A 15,137-nucleotide genomic window follows, 5' to 3' on the forward strand; every position below is an offset into this window, starting at 1 on the left:
GCCTAGTGGGGCGGCAGGGAGCCTAGTGGGGCGGCAGGTAGCCTAGTGGGGCGGCAGGGAGCCTAGTGGGGCGGCAGGGAGCCTAGTGGGGCGGCAGGGAGCCTAGTGGGGCGGCAGGGAGCCTAGTGGGGCGGCAGGTAGCCTAGTGGGGCGGCAGGGAGCCTAGTGGGGCGGCAGGGAGCCTAGTGGGGCGGCAGGTAGCCTAGTGGGGCGGCAGGTAGCCTAGTGGGGCGGCAGGGAGCCTAGTGGGGCGGCAGGGAGCCTAGTGGGGCGGCAGGTAGCCTAGTGGGGCGGCAGGTAGCCTAGTGGGGCGGCAGGGAGCCTAGTGGGGCGGCAGGGAGCCTTGTGGGGCGGCAGGTAGCCTAGTGGGGCGGCAGGTAGCCTAGTGGATGCGGCAGGTAGCCTAGTGGGGCGGCAGGTAGCCTAGTGGGGCGGCAGGGAGCCTAGTGGTTAGAGCGTTGGACTAGTAACCGCAAGGTTGCTAGATCAAAACCCTGAGCTGACAAGGTAAAAATCTGTCATTCTACCCCTGAACAAGGCAGTTAATCCACTGTTCCTAAGCAGTCATTGAAAATAAGAATTTGTTCTTAACTGACTTGCCTAGTTTTATAAAGTATAAATTAAAAACATTATATGGTCAGCTTACAAAGCACAGTCTTTTAATGCTTCTACTAAAACTGTCCATGTGGGAGAGTCTAAAGACGTTTTAGATTCCAGTAGGGAGCTGTAAGGATACGAGGACAGCTTGAGAATAAGGATAGTCTAAAGACACAGCTTTAGATTCCAGTAGGGAGCTGTAAGGATACGAGGACAGCTTGAGAATAAGGATAGTCTAAAGACACAGCTTTAGATTCCAGTAGGGAGCTGTAAGGATACGAGGACAGCTTGAGAATAAGGATAGTCTAAAGACACAGCTTTAGATTCCAGTAGGGAGCTGTAAGGATACGAGGACAGCTTGAGAATAAGGATAGTCTAAAGACACAGCTTTAGATTCCAGTAGGGAGCTGTAAGGATACGAGGACAGCTTGAGAATAAGGATAGTCTAAAGACACAGCTTTAGATTCCAGTAGGGAGCTGTAAGGATACGAGGACAGCTTGAGAATAAGGAGACCCCAGAGTTATTTTTCTCTTTCTGTCATTCATTTTTCTTTGCGCTTTTATCAGTACTGAAATGCTATTGAACAATCTGGGGTGCAGACGACAAGGCTTGACTGGCTGGTGTATGTTAGGATATGTGTGGTAATAGTCATATTAATGACAATGTGTATGTGGGTGTGTCTCTTTCCCAGGTGCAGCGGTGGCGGGGGTGTACAGGGTGGCAGGGAAGGACATGGCCCCTCTCCAGGCCCTGGTGTTTGGAGTGGGCCAGACCACCCTCTCTGTCCTCATCTCCTTCTCACGCATACTGGCCACTCTCTGAAGAGATGACCCTTCCACACAGACGGACAGAGACTCACTGACGGATGGATAGATAGACACACACACACACACACAGGAGAGGAGGGAGAGACTGGGCACGTGTGGGAGACCATGGTTCACATCCTACCAGTTTCACTCGCCAGCGACAGATAACAACACAGCCAATGGGTGAACTGTGGGGTTTTCTTTATGTTGTATTTGGAGGAAAACAAACCCAGTAAATTAGCTGAAGACAGTGGTCTCCCAGCAGTTCCAGACATTTAGGGTGGGATGCTGAAGAGATAGTACCCCCCCAGTGGCTGTGTTCTGCCACTGCTGCCCTCACTAGTTCTCCCTCTGCTGCAGTACGACATGGGACGTCAATGCAGGTCTCAGTTCTCTGTGTCAAAGAAGCACTTCATAAGGCTCCCCACCAGGTGGCGATGTCCGCAGCCTCCGTCAAGTGTCAAGTCAGTGAAACCACATCCTGGACTGAAAGCAATGTCTTGGGTGTTTTCAGAATTGTCAGTTCTATGTGCCAATGGCCTCTGGGACTTACCTCCAGTGTTGCCAAGAGAGATGCATTCATGGCCGTCTCCACAGACTCTCCTTTCCTGTTTTCTGATGCCCTTGTGGTGGGATAACCCCCCACATTTTTTACAGTAAAGAAAAAGGACAACATTTGGCCAGAACAGAGATGGACCTTTTGAAGACCGTTCGTCATTCTGACATGCCAGAGAGGATGTCAACCAAACTACCTTTCAGTGTTAAACAAAACAACTGGTTCTTCTGACTGTGGACATCTTTCGAACTATTCCTTCTTGTAAAGTCCTTCACCTACCGCAGCAGTGTTTCTGTTGGCAACACACTCCTACATGTTTCTTATTTAGGGTTAAAGAAAGAAAATGACAAATGGCTTAAGCCTTTGTACTTTCTAAATGTTGGCGATCCCCCTTGTTTACCTAAAAGGTGTCGGAATAGGGGAAGTTGTTCAGGTGCCGTAGTTCAAGGTTACTATGGAGATAGAACCACTATCCCTGTTTGACCTTTGTCAATTCATGTCTAGACCCGTCCAGGTTGTCCAACATACTCTGAGGCAATAGCAACTCTGGCCATGAAGCTTGGCTGGAGAGGGTCAGAGTTGGCGAATCTTTCACTACCTGGTTCTTACAGAGTTTTATGGAGGTAAACTAATGTCTTAACTGAAGTTAAGGGATGCAATGTCCTGGTAGTAGCTGTATGGCTGCTTGAGAATAGTTGAGATAGAGTATCTCTTGGAAGGGTTTCTGTCTCTGTGTTGTGGTGCAGATTTACTGTTAAAGGCACAGTGCAGTCAAAAATATCATTTCCCTGTGTTTTATATATATTTCCACACTATGAGGTTGGCATAATGCTGTGAACTTGTGAGAATTATGATAATGCCCTTTTCGTGTAAGAGCTGTTTGAAAAGGCCACCTGAAATGTCAGCCTGTTTTGGTGGGATGGAGTTTTGGCCTGCCTGGTGACATCACCAGATGGTAAATTAGCTAATAGACCAATAAGAAAGAGAGTTCCAAACCTCTCTGTCAATAACAGCTAGCTTTCAGTTTTCCCCTCTCTACTTCAGACAGTCCTAGCTAAATTTGAGACCGTTTTGATTGAAATCAATATTTAATTGTTACCCAGAAAGGATTTAATATTGAGATAAAAATGTCTGCATTGTACCTTTTTTAAGGTTTAGAAATTGGAATCTAGCCGCTACTTGGCGATTAAAGATACAAATGTCTGGACTCCTATAAATCCCACTCCATAGAGAGACATTTCTATAGAAGGTCAGAGACTCAAGTTGCGTCCCAAACCGCACCCTATATAGTGCACTACTTTTGACCAGAGCCCTATTACCTATATAGTGCACTACTTTTGACCAGAGCCCTTATGGTCAGTCAGACAGATTCTGCTGCTGAGACGGCCATTTTCTATGGCTCCCTGCCTCTCTGTTAGGTCTTACCAAGCCAGTGTGTATTGTTAATGTGTTCTGTTTAACTAAGTTTGACTTGTTTATGTGTTCTGTTTAACTAACTTGTTATGTGTTCTGTTTAGCTAAGTTTGACTTGTTATGTGTTCTGTTTAGCTAAGTTTGACTTGTTTATGTGTTCTGTTTAACTAACTTGTTATGTGTTCTGTTTAACTAAGATTGACTTGTTTATGTTCTGTTTAACTAACTTGTTTGTGTTCTGTTTAACTAACTTGTTTGTGTTCTGTTTAACTAACTTGTTTATGTTCTGTTTAACTAACTTGTTTATGTGTTCTGTTTAACTTTGACTTTGCGTATTTCACTGACAAGGTATCTGCCTTAATTTTGCACAGTGTTGATATCTGATGATACTGGTCTTAGGTGGGTGACCCATAGACCCATGTAGGATGTTATATGTCATTCTATGGGGTGACCCATAGACCCATGTAGGATGTTATATGTAATTCTATGGGGTGACCCATAGACCCATGTAGGATGTTATATGTAATTCTATGGGGTGACCCATAGACCCATGTAGGATGTTATATGTCATTCTATGGGGTGACCCATAGACCCATGTAGGATGTTATATGTAATTCTATGGGGTGACCCATAGACCCATGTAGGATGTTATATGTAATTCTATGGGGTGACCCATAGACCCATGTAGGATGTTATATGTAATTCTATGGGGTGACCCATAGACCCATGTAGGATGTTATATGTAATTCTATGGGGTGACCCATAGACCCATGTAGGATGTTATATGTAATTCTATGGGGTGACCCATAGACCCATGTAGGATGTTATATGTAATTCTATGGGGTGACCCATAGACCCATGTAGGATGTTATATGTAATTCTATGGGGTGACCCATAGACCCATGTAGGATGTTATATGTAATTCTATGGGGTGACCCATAGACCCATGTAGGATGTTATATGTAATTCTATGGGGTGACCCATCAAAACCAGTATTCCCTGGTACATATTCCCTGTGGGCCCTGGTCTAAAGTAGTGCACTATATAGGGAATAGGGCCCTGGTCTAAAGTAGTCCACTATATAGGGAATAGGGTGCCATTTGGGACACCGGTCCGGTTTGAGAAGCGCTGCTGTGGTTTTGGAGGTGTTACTGAGTGAGACTGAGAGACTGCAGCACCAGTGTTGTTGTTCGTTTGGCTCTGTGGGACTTAATCATGAGTCATGTGTTTATGTCTGACTGTCCACCCTCTGGGACAGTTCAAGTGTATTTCAACAACAGGACAGGTCTTACTGTCACCACATTAGACCACACAGAGTTATTGTTTCCGTCCCAAGTGGCACCATATTTCCTATATAGTGCACTACTTTAGACCAGGGCCCTATTCCCTATATAGTGCACTACTTTTCACCAGAGCCCAATGGGTCCTGGTCAAAAGTATTTGACTATATAGTGAATAGCAGGTGTAGTTTAGTTATTTCCTCCTGGTATTGGAGGGTTACAGGGTCTACTGTTTTTACCTTTTAGTCAGAGAGCTGATAACATATCATCCTCACCAGTCACTTTCATTGGTCAGTAAATTACATTAGACCAATAAAAGGGTCCTCTGCCGCATATTAACTAGGGGTGAATACCGCACCAGACCCTCGGTGGAGTCTAAGGGTTCTTTTTTTATGCCAAAGGACTTTGTTCTCACATTTTAACTTTATTTATTATGGATTTCTTACTTTTTTTGTTATTATTATTGCTGAGAAAGTATGTATTGTTTTAATATCAGAACCATTATTTTTGCACAATGGCATGAGCTGAACAACCGGATTTTAAAATCCCCCAAACCCCTTTGCTTCATTTTGGCCAAATATGAATGTCCAGTGTGACCTGATTGAGTGATCTGAGAGTGTTTACCAATGAAAGCTATTTCAGTTTTTTTCATTAGTTATGTAATTGACACCACTCACCTTCAGTACCAAGTCATTCCACCAGATGGCACCAGTGTAGTGCATTTTATGAGTGACAGTAGCAGCCAGTGTAAGTGGGGGAAATGGATTGAGAGAGAGATGATTGTGGATTTTGTATTGAAGAGATACCTGATGACATTTTTTGTACTTGAATTTTTATTATATTCTTAAATTAATTCCTGAGGCTTCCAGACGGTCTGGAAACTTTTCTGTTTGACAAATCTAATGTATAACTATCAAATCAAACTTTATTTGCCAAATCAAACTTGATTTGCCACGCGCTGACTACAACAAGTGTAGACTTTACCGTGAAATGCTTACTTACAAGCCCTTAACCAACAGTTCAAGAAGAAGAAAATATTTACCAAGTAGACTAAAATAAAAAGTAATAATAAAAAGTAACACAATAAGAATAACGACGTGGCTATACACAGGGGACACCGGTACCGAGTCAGTGTGCAGGGGTACAGGCTAGTTGAGGTAATTTGTACATGTAGGTGGGGGCGACGTGACTATGCATAGGTAACAAACAAACAGCGAGTAGCAGCAGTGTACAAGAGGGGGGGTGTCAGTGTAAATTGTCCAGTGGTGATTTTTATGAATTGTTCAGCAGTCTTATGGCTTGGGGGTAGAAGCTGTTGAGGAGCCTTTTGGTCCTAGACTTGGCGCTCCGGTACCGCTTGCCGTGCGGTAGCAGAGAAAACAGTCTATAACTTGGGTGACTGGAGTCTGACAATTTTATGGGCTTTCCTCTGACACCGCCTATTATATAGGTCCGGGATGGCAGGAAGCTTGGCACCAGTGATGTACTTGGCTGTTCGCACTACCCTCTGTAGCGCCTTACGGTCAGATGCCGAGCAGTTGCCGTACCAGGCGGGGATGCAACCGGTCAGGATGCTCTCGATGGTGCAGCTATAGAACCTTTTGAGGATCTGGGGGCCCGTGCCAAATCTTTTCAGTCTCCTGAGGGGGAAAGCGTTTTTCGTGCCCTCTTCACGACTGTCTTGGTATGTTTAGACCATGAAAGTTCGTTGGTGATGTGGACACCAAGGAACTTGGATACCTATCCCATAGGTATCCCCCCCTTTCCCCTTTCTTTCCCATACTAGCTCTCTCACAACTCTATGATTAAAGAAAATACTTGGAAATTGTATCCTTAAAACAAACTATAATGAGCAAAAATTCCCCCGATCAACTGAATTTGTAGTGCATTAGTTAGTTATTACACTCATTGAAATCTTTTCTGGTTCTAGTTCAGGAACCACATGTGACTTATTTCAGATGACTCTACCACAGATAGAACAATGAGACAGATATTTCACTGGATGTGTAAATGTGAAGCATACGCTTGGCGTTTCCACTCACTACCAAATATGGGCAGTGGGACAAGATGGATCGAGATGGATTTCAGCCGACATTCTGCAAATGTTCTCATCGATGAAACATTTGTTCTCAATGCAGTTTTCTGTTCCTAAAACTAAAATATGTTATGAGCAGAGTGGACTGTTTTGTAGACTTTGCCCTTTGAAAACTTTTTTATTTATTTATTTAATCGCGTTGTTTAGAAGGTGCGAGTTATTGCACACGCGCACTTCACAGAGTAGGCGTTCCCTAACGGAAATATGCAGATGATGCTAAAACACGCCAATAGGATCTCGCTAGCTCACGCTTGGCTCTGCCCACCTCATTGCTTGTTCTGCCCACTATGACTCATTTGTTCCCATTGGAAACGACAGGCTGTGGCCTATCTTGTTTTAGTTATAAAAAATCTTTGACTCTACCCTGCTGTCAGAGTGATATGATCAATACTATATGTTTGTGTTTGTAAGTGAAATTGTGTTTGACAGAGTGTTGATGTTGTACTTGATGTATGTCTGTGTGGTGGGGTTGTTGTGTATGTGACTGTTTTAACATGTATTAACTTATTTTCTTTCAATCCCTGAAAAGCGCTGTCTCGAGTCTTGGACAAAATGTTGTCTGATGGCAGGTCACTGAGCAAGGTCTAATAATAATGTTGTTTAAAACCTTTTGATGTATTTCATCTACAAGGTGTTCACAGCTATTATTCTGCAACCAAAGCTCCATGCACTATTTTTAATACTGTTAAGAGAAGAAGTCTAGATTTTGTTGGCCAGATGAGGACACGTCATGTATTATTGTGCAGAGTATACGAAGCCGGGTTTGGCTCAATTCCATTTAAATTCTAGTCAATTCAATTCAGAAAGTAAACCAAATTCCTATTCTAAATATTCTCACATAAATCATTAAACAGAATTGGCATTTCAGTGTAATTTGTGCATTGACTGGAATTGAGGAATTGACCCCAACCCTGATATATTCTTCACCAGAGGATGTGTAGCATGAGCTGTACTGACATACATTGACATTTACATTTGCACCATGGACAGTATTTTGATACCAATAAGATGTATTTGTCTATTACAAACACAAACCATATTTTGGACCGTTAAAAGGAAAGGTTCACCCATTTTGAATGTTATATTGTTTTGGTGCATCTCTGAGTGATGTTTTATCGATTCTCTGGGTCATTTCTTCTTTTCATGTATATCTAAGTTTTTGGCGTTGAACCAGGCAGAAATCTGGCCGGTATGACGTAGCACCGTGATGATAAAGTCTCTCACGCTACACTGGAAGTTAATAGGAATACGACTTTTAGATCGCCAAAACGTCTATCATACATGTCAGATTTCAATACTGGCCGATGTCATAACTCATGAGGATGTCTTCTCTTGAATGAGACATTTTCTATGATATTCCTACCTCGAGAAACGTGTAATTTAACGGAGGGTCTAGCACATTTTTCTTATTTGTCTGCCTCTTTAGTTAGTCCAGGGTGCATTGCATGGTGCCTCACCCAGCAGACTGTCGACCAATCGCGTTCACTTTGTCTTGTTGCGTCACGCGGTTGCTAAACTAATCGTCACTCAATCCTTTCTCAAAGTCAGTGTGTGTATGTCGAGAAACGTACCTATTTTCCTCGAAAGTACGTAATGTCACATTTCCAAAGCTATACGATATACTACAGATAGCAAGTTAATTGTCTCACATCTCAGAAAAGCTTTGTAATGTTGTACTTCTTGTTGACCAAATTTGTGCTAATGTTGGGTTTTTGAGCTAGCGCCCAATAGACTCCCATTCACTCCTTGAAGGAGAGTGCTCATTGACCTAGCATGGGCAATGTTTCCCATCTCCTGTTTGACTCCACTTTGTGAGGCACATTGATCTGCAGGTTGAACATGGTGAGATTGTAGACTCCTTAATTGATAGTGCAGTTTGTTGAGGCGATTTTACAGCAAACCAGCTACTTTACATGCTGGTATTATCTTTGGTATTGTTGTGTGTTGCTATGTTTGCTAGCTACACTCTTAGGAAAAAAAGAGTTCCAAACATTTTTGGTTCTAGGTACAACCCTTTTTGGTTCCATGTAGAACCCTCTGTGGAAAGGGTTCTACTTGGAACCAAAATTGTTCTACCCGGAACCAAGAATAGTTCTTCAAAGGGTTCTCCTATGAGGACAGCCGAAGAACCCATTTAGGTTCTAGATAGAAAGAAAAGGTGCTAACAGTGTAGGTACCTAGCTAGCTAGCCAGTCAGCCCATAGAGAGAACATTACATTGTGGGTTTTGTAGTTGACAGATTTCCACAACGATTTTCCATGTTGCTACCAACCTTATTATAATGCCAAAATAAAAAATATTGTTCTCACATATTAGTGTTATTCAACACTGTAAATTAAAGGAATGAATGATTTTGGGTGGATTTTTCCTTTAATGTAATTGCCATGAATGTAAATTTGTTGGCGTTGGATGAAGAGGATGACAAGGAGGACGAGTACATTTTCTGCTCACTGTGTGATGATGTCATAGATGTGGGCGGGTAATCCTGTGGAAACTGCAATAACTAAAGGGACATTTTGCAGCTGGTGATCCCCACAGTTTTAAATACCCACAACCCCCCATCCCACCATACGATGAGCTGTCTTATAATCCGTTGTTTGTATTTGCCATGAGCTTATAACCAATGCCAACCCCTCAGTCCAGTTCAGTGTTATACAAATGCCACGTACGCTCCAAGGACAACTCTGTACCCACTCAGCAACTGCATGCGGAATGAAACTCGGATAATGTGTGTGAATGGATTTGGACAATCCATAGACCATGGTGTGCAAAACAAGTGGCACATGTAGATAATGTATAATATGTTGTTTTTTTTAAATTTTGTACCAGCGAACAGCTGATGTTTATAACGTGCCTATTTATGTACAAATGTTCTCCTGTACATACTCAGCATTCTGTTGAAATAAAATGTTTTGCAGTAAAAATACTGTTGGTTATTCGTAAGTGTATTACATAGACTGTTACTTGTTCATATAGTAGTATGTTCAGCTGAATGGTGGTTTTGTTAAGAAGAGAGTGGGAGTATTATTTGGACTATGATGCTGAAGCTTTCTGCCTCTCCTGGTAATCTACCATTCTTCTTTCTAGAAGCCCATTCTACTGTATGATTAGTCTGACCATGTCCTCTCTCCCTCCAGCTCTCACAATATCACCTGTCAACCTTTCCTATCCTTGGTCACACTTTGGATAGTCTGGGTTTTCCTTGTGTAGATGCTTTACAGATGGTCATACTATCAACAAACTATCTGTTGATAAGCAACTGCTTGCTAAGGTTACAGTTTGGGTTAGAATAAGGGTTAGAATAAGGGTTAGGATAAGGGGTAAGGGTTAGAATAAGGGTAAGGGTTAGAATAAGGGTTAGGATAAGGGGTAAGGGTTAGAATAAGGGTTAGGGTTAAAATAAGGGTTGGGGTTAGAATAAGAGTTAGGGTTAGAATAAGGGTTAGAATAAGGGTTGGGGTTAGAATAAGAGTTAGGGTAAGGGGTAAGGTTATACGAAGTGTTAGGGTTAGAATAAGGGTTAGGGTAAGGGTTAGAATAAGGGTTAGGGTAAGGGGTAAGGGTTAGAATAAGGGTTAGGGTTATAATAAGGGTTAGGGTTAGAATAAGGGTAAGGGTTAGAATAAGGGTTAGGGTTAGAATAAGGGTTAGGGTAAGGGTTAAGGTTAGAATAAGGGTTAGGGTTAGAATAAGGGTTAGGGTTATAATAAGGGTTAGGGTAAGGGGTAAGGGTTAGAATAAGGGTTAGGGTTAGATTAAGAGTTAGGGTAAGGGGTAAGGGTTAGAATAAGGGTTAGGTTAAGGGGTAAGGGTTAGAATAAGGGTTAGGGTTAGAATAAGGGTTAGGGTAAGGGGTAAGGGTTAGAATAAGGGTTAAGGTTAGAATAAGGGTTAGGGTAAGGGGTAAGGGTTAGAATAAGGGTTAGGGTTAGAATAAGGGTTAGGGTTAGAATAAGGGTTAGGGTAAGGGTTAAGGTTAGAATAAGGGTTAAGGTTAGAATAAGGGTTAAGGTTAGAATAAGGGTTAGGGTTATAATAAGGGTAAGGGGTAAGGGTTAGAATAAGGGTTAGGTTAAGGGGTAAGGGTTAGAATAAGGGTTAGGGTTAGAATAAGGGTTAGGGTTATAATAAGAGTTAGGGTAAGGAGTAAGGGTTATAATAAGGGTTAGGGTTAGATTAAGGGTTAGGTTTAGATTAAGAGTTAGGGTAAGGGGTAAGGTTAGAATAAGGGTTAAGGTTAGAATAAGGGTTAAGGTTAGAATAAGGGTTAAGGTTAGAATAAGGGTTAGGGTTATAATAAGGGTTAGGGTAAGGAGTAAGGTTAGAGCTATCCTCATAGTGTTACTCTCTCCTCTTCCTCTGGACATTACTCTATAAGTCTCTTACCTACCTCCTTTTGTCCCTCCATATCCTACCTCTCTATCCCTCCCTCTTTGTCTCTCTCTTTCTCTCTCTCTGTCTATCTCCCTCCTCCCCCCTCTTCCTGTCCATATGGACACTGCCCTCAGTCTGCCCATGCTGAAGCCCTACCAGGTTGGCACACCCCACACACATAGCCATCATACATCCTCATTGTGTTTCCACATGACTCTGCCATTGTCTCCCATTCATGGCTGGCCTCCTGGCAGTGCCCCCATAAGGCTGCCCAAGGGTGACGTGCTGGATGTGGAGCCAGGGAGGGATCATCAGAAGAGGGAGCGGCTGGTCTCCCGGGCTGGCGCTGCTACTAGACAAGCCACACCCCCTGGTGCTGCTACTAGACTAGCTACACCGCCTGGTGCTTCTAGTAGACCAGCCACATCCCCTGGTGCTGCTAGACCAGCCACATCCCCTGGTGCTGCTAGACCAGCCACATCCCCTGGTGCTGCTAGACCAGCCACATCCCCTGGTGCTACTAGACCAGCCACATCCCCTGGTGCTGCTAGACCAGCCACATCCCCTGGTGCTGCTAGACCAGCCACATCCCCTGGTGCTACTAGACCAACCACATCCCCTGGTGCTGCTAGACCAGCAACATCCCCTGGTGCTGCTAGACCAGCCACATCCCCTGGTGCTGCTAGACCAGCCACATCCCCTGGTGCTCCTGCTACACCAGCCCAACCCCTTGGTGCTCCTGCTACACCAGCCCAACCCCTTGGTGCTCCTGCTACACCAGCCCAACCCCTTGGTGCTCCTGCTACACCAGCCCAACCCCTTGGTGCTCCTGCTACATCAGCCCAACCCCTTGGTGCTCCTGCTACACCAGCCCAACCCCTTGGTGCTCCTGCTACACCAGCCCAACCCCGTGGTGCTCCTGCTACACCAGCCCAACCCCTTGGTGCTCCTGCTACACCAGCCCAACCCCTTGGTGCTCCTGCTACACCAGCCCAACCCCTTGGTGCTCCTGCTAGACCAGCCCAACCCCTTGGTGCTCCTGCTAGACCAGCCCAACCCCTTGGTGCTCCTGCTACACCAGCCCAACCCCTTGGTGCTCCTGCTACACCAGCCCAACCCCGTGGTGCTCCTGCTACACCAGCCCAACCCCTTGGTGCTCCTGCTACACCAGCCCAACCCCTTGGTGATGCTGTACCCCAATTCTAGGTGGGGCAGGAGACCACTGGGGATGGATCCTGGAGCCTTCCAACTGGCAGAAGTGCTTTTCAGAGTGAGGCAATAGACAAAGTCTATTAGATGCAGAGGTCTAAGGCACTGCGGCTCAGTACTAGAGGCATCACTACAGATACTATGGTTCGAATCCAGGCTGTATCACAACCGGCCATGATTGGGAGTCCAATAGGGCGGCGCTCAATTGGCCCAGCGTCGTCCGAGTTTGGCCGGTGTAGTCCGTCATTGTAAATAAGAATTTGTTCTTAACTGACTTGCCTAGTTAAATAAATAAAGGTTAAATTTAACAATTTAAATTTAACAGTAGTTCAACACTACGTGCTCTTAATACAGTTGAAGAGCCATTTTTAAACGAGCTGCTGAAAGACATGGTGTGTCCAACCCTGGGTTTGAGGAAGTTTGCTGTTTTGGCTAATATGGTACAGCCCTTCAATGTTCAAGAAGAACCCTCTGTAAGTGATGGATCATCAGTCAGTGAATGGAGCAGAACAATCGCAAAGTTCCTTATCCGATCCTAGTCTCCATGTCGGAACAAAAGACCATTTAGAACCTCAGACAATTAGTCTTTCCATTGATATTTGTGTAATGTGTCTTGTCGGTTTCAAAGTAACTTGACTTGAACCCAAAAGCTCAAGGCCTAGTCTCCTATTACCGTATGTTCTAGTCACCACTGTGCTGTACTACAGTAAGTACTTTATGTCCAGGGGTCATTGTCAGCTTTGTTGCCTAAAGTAGGTTGACTGAAGCGTGGGAGCGACAATGCATTCACTGGAATTGAATCAGTTGCTTGTGGAATGAAAAAGGCGAAGGTCTCAAGTCTTTATCACCATATTTTTGTGAGTGTTTTTGTTATTCTACTCCCTACACTTCTGGCTAGGGTTTTGTGGTTTCCAGTAAACTCCGTACAAGGGACTGTTTTATAACCTGTTGAGTGGCTGAGAGGAGCTGATAAGAGGTCAGTGGCCCAGTCTGAAGCTTTGTCCCAAACCTCTCCCTATATATCCCTATTTAATGCACTACTTTTGACCTGGGATCTGTTTAAAAGTAGTGCACTAATATAAGGAGTAGGGTGCCATTTGGGATGTAGTCTGAGCTCGGATACAGGGAAGGAAATGTTTCATAAGAGCAGAACAGAGGAGAGCGGCGCTGAGCGTATATGATCCATGGAATGTGTGTGAGGCTGTGTGTGTGTGGTGTGTGTGTGTGTGTGTGTGTGTGTGTGTGTGTGTGTGTGTGTGTGTGTGTGTGTGTGTGTGTGTGTGTGTGTGTGTGTGTGTGTGTGTGTGTGTGAGGCTGTGTGTGTGTGTGTCAACTTGGTGCCACCCCGTACATCACCTGTCAGTCTGTATTTGATATCCCAAACAGGAAGTCTGTTATGTTGCTTTCCTGTTTTCTGTCTTCCATAGCTTGTTCTGGAATTCGACATGTCACACCAGGGGGGTGGGTTCCAAATGGCACCCTATTCCTTATAGTGACTTATGGGCTCTGGTCAAAAGTAGTGCACTATATAGGGAATAGGTTGCCATTTGGGAAGAAGGCCAGTTGTCTTTTACGTGGCCCTTGGTACAATCTGTGCCCTTATTTTCCAGGAATGTATTTATCCTTTAACCTGGAAGTGCTCTGGTCATGGCAGGAAGCCACCTCTCTGTGATCTAGTTCAAACACACCACTTTTCTACTGACAGAGGTTTATTATTCTAAGGACTGGTATCTAGCTGTGAGGGACAGTTTCCACTTAAATACTGATACAGAGATTAATGAACTAGTAAACCACCAGGACAAATATGGAAACACTAACAGGTAGAAAGGGTGATTAGCAAGTCATGTCTTATTTCAAAGGAGAATAGATTTATTCTGCTTGTATGTTTCAGTTTATTCAGGACACACTGTATACGATTCAGCATCTCAGCGTGTGGCTCTTTAGGATATAGGCTACTACTTTATCTGAGACATTAGCTTTCTAGACTACGTTTTAAGTGTTGTAAATCATCCTATCACCATGGTGACTAGTCATATCACTGCACTAATCCAAACAGTTTGTTCTATATTGATTCATCATAGGATTTATTATGGCTCCGTAGAGTAGATCAGTCTGCTTCATTAAGTCTTGTGCCTTTTGTCTTATTGCTTCCTCCTCAGGAAATACTCCTGAGTTGAGGACGAGACAAGGGGATGCTCGCTCGCCTTGACAACAACAAAAAAGACTCATTCCACAATGGCTGGATCCTGACCAAGTCGTTTGACCTGGAATATCATCTCAAATGATTGACCTTGTCTCCCCTGGATCATCATCTTTAAGAGCTGCAGACAACAGACAATTCAGGGTCTGTCTCCTGGACTGACCAGAGGTTCAGTCGTGACAGCAGCGTCTACAGTCTGGGATGTAGTCTCTCCAGACAGACAGGTTGCCTCCCGCAATTTACCAATGTTCCAATGCTGTTGCCCTGGGTCTGGGATTTCTGGGGCTAGGTCTGGGATTTCTGGGGCTAGGTCTGGGATTTCTGAGGGTAGGTCTGGGATTTCTGGGGCTAGGTCTGGGATTTCTGAGGCTAGGTCTGGCTTAGTCACGGTCACTGAGGGTGGAAAGTCATTCTAGTCATGTGGATGGAGAGAACCCTCTGGTTAGTTTACTGCACTGTCCTCTGGCCCAGGGGCGGAAATCCCGGGGGGGACGGGGAGGACACAACCCCCCCATCCTGGGAAAAATATGATTTGTCCCCCTCAATATATCACTGAAACATAACTATGTAATTTAAATAATATTAATAATACGCAATGAAAGCAAT

At 44.2% G+C, this 15,137-nt stretch overlaps 1 protein-coding gene across 1 annotated transcript in view; it reads left to right on the top strand.

Moving 5' to 3' along the window:
* LOC106589030 (transmembrane protein 170B-like) overlaps positions 1-9,672 on the top strand; it is a 30,396-nt gene extending 20,724 nt beyond the window's left edge. The window contains exon 3 of the mRNA XM_014178675.3: positions 1,290-9,672. Coding sequence (XP_014034150.1) covers positions 1,290-1,420 — 131 coding nt within the window. The 3' untranslated portion in view covers positions 1,421-9,672. The remainder of the gene's footprint in view (positions 1-1,289) is intronic.
* Positions 9,673-15,137: the final 5,465 nt, after the last annotated feature.

This window comes from Salmo salar, chromosome 27 (assembly GCF_965601325.2).
Source record: "Salmo salar chromosome 27, fSalSal1, whole genome shotgun sequence".
Lineage (NCBI taxonomy): Eukaryota > Metazoa > Chordata > Actinopteri > Salmoniformes > Salmonidae > Salmo > Salmo salar.